The sequence below is a fragment of the Blastomyces gilchristii genome (genome assembly GCF_000003855.2).
Source record: "Blastomyces gilchristii SLH14081 genomic scaffold supercont1.50, whole genome shotgun sequence".
In the NCBI taxonomy this organism is placed as follows: Eukaryota; Fungi; Ascomycota; class Eurotiomycetes; order Onygenales; family Ajellomycetaceae; genus Blastomyces; species Blastomyces gilchristii.
The window spans coordinates 138,708-141,310 of record NW_003101633.1 but is presented as its reverse complement, the minus strand read 5'-3'; the positions used below and the strand labels follow the sequence as shown (position 1 = coordinate 141,310).

The 2,603-nt window shown below is 40.7% G+C and overlaps 1 protein-coding gene across 1 annotated transcript; it reads left to right on the top strand.

The window, feature by feature from the left end:
* Positions 1 to 565: 565 nt before the first annotated feature.
* On the top strand, positions 566 to 951 carry BDBG_18060 (uncharacterized protein; the record flags this gene model as incomplete). Its single annotated transcript, XM_031725649.1, has 2 exons — positions 566 to 693; positions 891 to 951. The coding sequence occupies 2 exons, from the start codon at positions 566 to 568 to the stop codon at positions 949 to 951; spliced, it is 189 nt and encodes a 62-aa protein (XP_031581484.1).
* Positions 952 to 2,603: the final 1,652 nt, after the last annotated feature.

The following is a 2,603-nucleotide window of genomic DNA, read 5'->3' as shown; positions in this document are numbered from 1 at the left end:
CCCTTGGTGGGCAGGTGAGGGTAGAATGGCCTTGAATAAAACCGGAGAAGCCGAGCCCTTCTGTCCATTGCACTGCCATGCAATCCCCTCTTCTACTGTACGCAGCCACAGCCGAATGATACCTACCCTCTTGTCCCGCCCCACGGTGATTCGCATGCGACAGCTGTGGAAGGGACGCCATTGCTGTATGAGTTCTATTTTCAGACTTCTCCCTCGGATATTGTTGGCTGCCGTGCTTGAATGCCTGGGGAGAGCAACCTTGGAACCTGAGACTGGCACCCTGTGACTTGGCCTTATTTCTTGATATATATAGAGGGCTCTCTTCCCCTCTAGATTCATCATTATTCTCACTCCTAACAGTCCTGAATAGCAGCTGAAGCAACATCTCACATTAACAGCCCTTTCCACCATTCTGATACACAAGCTGTATGTCAATGAAGAGGTGAAATCCTGTGACCTCTTCTTCAGCCATTGGGTATATATATGGCCTTCTCCCCCCTCTATCACTTCATATTTCTTTCAATTCCTTTTCCACTCTCCATTCACTGAGGGGTCCTGTTCAGCCATGGCTTATACTGAAGCTGAACCCCGCAGCGCCATCGTCATCGATGACGATACAGATGCAGAGACACCTCGGTCCCCGCCGCGAGAGCTACAGAGAAAGAGATGCCTTGTGAACTATAGCCTTCTGAAGTATGAGACTCTGTTTAATGATTCAGCACTTCTCAATTTCTCTGTATTCATAATATCACAGCTGCTGAAGAAATATAAAATACTTAACTTAAAAATAGCTCTGATAAGAACTTTCTCTCAGCTGAGCTGAACTTGTTCTTTACTAATATTAGAATAGATAACAGTAAATCAAGAAATTCATATTATATTTAAAATAGAGTTTATGAAGATCAGAGATCTATAAGAAGAAGTACAGTATCTGAAGAAGAGAAATACTGAGCTAGAAATCAAGCACTATACAGAGCTGATCAGAAAAAATAACAAGATCTGCAAGCTAGAGACTGAGATCAGGAAACTGAAGTATTAATATTAATATTCAATATACTATACTATCTCTTCAGAGTGAAAAACCCTTCTATGCAGACACAGGTTCTGCTCAGGATGTCTTTCTCCTGACCCAGAGACCTGTGGATCATGTCATTGAGATTTCGCTGGCTATATAAAGAGTTATTAGGTAGCAATGCTTTATTTTGTCTGCAGCGCTAGATTCGTACGATCGTAGTTTTGACCTTCCAGAACTTGGAAATCCCAATTCGGATACAATCTCCTCAAACCGTATTTCGAGAAAACGCCCAGACCTCTCCCTCTGAATGCGCCCGCTTGAAGCACCCACTTTGGCCAATTTGGCTAACAAGTCATCGCTTACTTTGAATCACTAAATTACAAGTACATACGAATTTCTTCAGACATTGTAGACGCACATACGGCAGGAATTAGAGAATTTTTATATGGTGGTTAGGCGTCTTATAGTTATAACTGCCACAAAGGCTAAGTTTGAGCGAGACTCTACGCTCTGTTCTCCTTGGAGAAGGCTGGACCTACGATTCGTGAGATGATAGCCAGATTTTGTTTCAGGATGGCACAGGCACAGTGAGTATTTCTATTTCATATTCCCGGGATCTGGAAAAGAGGTAGCTGGCTAAATGTTGGCCAAGTTAATATGCCGGGCGGAACTGAATATATGGATCGCCGCCGAGTTCGATTGGAGGCCTTTAAACCCGGAGTGCCTCGACCAGGTCATCTGATATTAAAAGACCACAGTGAGGCACACATTTCTTGTACTCTATATCTGACAATATCGACCATTGATTCACTCTCCAGACACTAATGGGATGATTGCATGGTGTTCAAAAAGAACTTAATCTACACCTTCTAACGAGCATATAGATGATCTTTATATTATAGATAGACAGAGTGGTGGTTATTAATTAATTTTTGAAGATTGCTATATTCATAATATTTTCTGTACGGTGTGGTTTTCCGTACGCTGTGGCGCACAGTTAATGGACTTTGTATGGTTTAGCTCTTCCAATTTTAGTGTATTTATGTGTTTTTATGGCGTTTTTATGTTTCTAGTGTAAGCTATATAATCAAGGCTCTTGTTAGTGCCGGATCATTGGTTTTCCTATACACTCACTTTTCAAATATTTCAATATAAATATTACTAGGGCTACATCACTGCTCTCAATTAGCTTCAGTGAGCACGTGAGAGGACATGATGTTGTATAATTGCTTAATTAAATTATTTTACCCGAGAATATTGATTTTGATTCACCAGCTCTCTTAGCCACATAGACATTTTCTTTAATTCATTAGAGAGAGAGAACACTTCTTTCATCATCAGTAGTTAGTTAAGCCTGAACTTTGACCTTCAAATATCTTGCTTCTAAACAATTCATGATTGTCTCATCATCTTGCATGTTTGTATCAATGATGGCACTGAGGCAGAATAACAAGGCTTTCTCAACTCAAAGATGCATGATTTTGTTGAAGAGTAAGATTAACTCATTCTCTTCACAATGTGTTTCTGTGGGTGTAGCTGTTGCCTGGTTTGTTTCAAGCAAGAATGAGCATTTCATAACAGCTGTTAA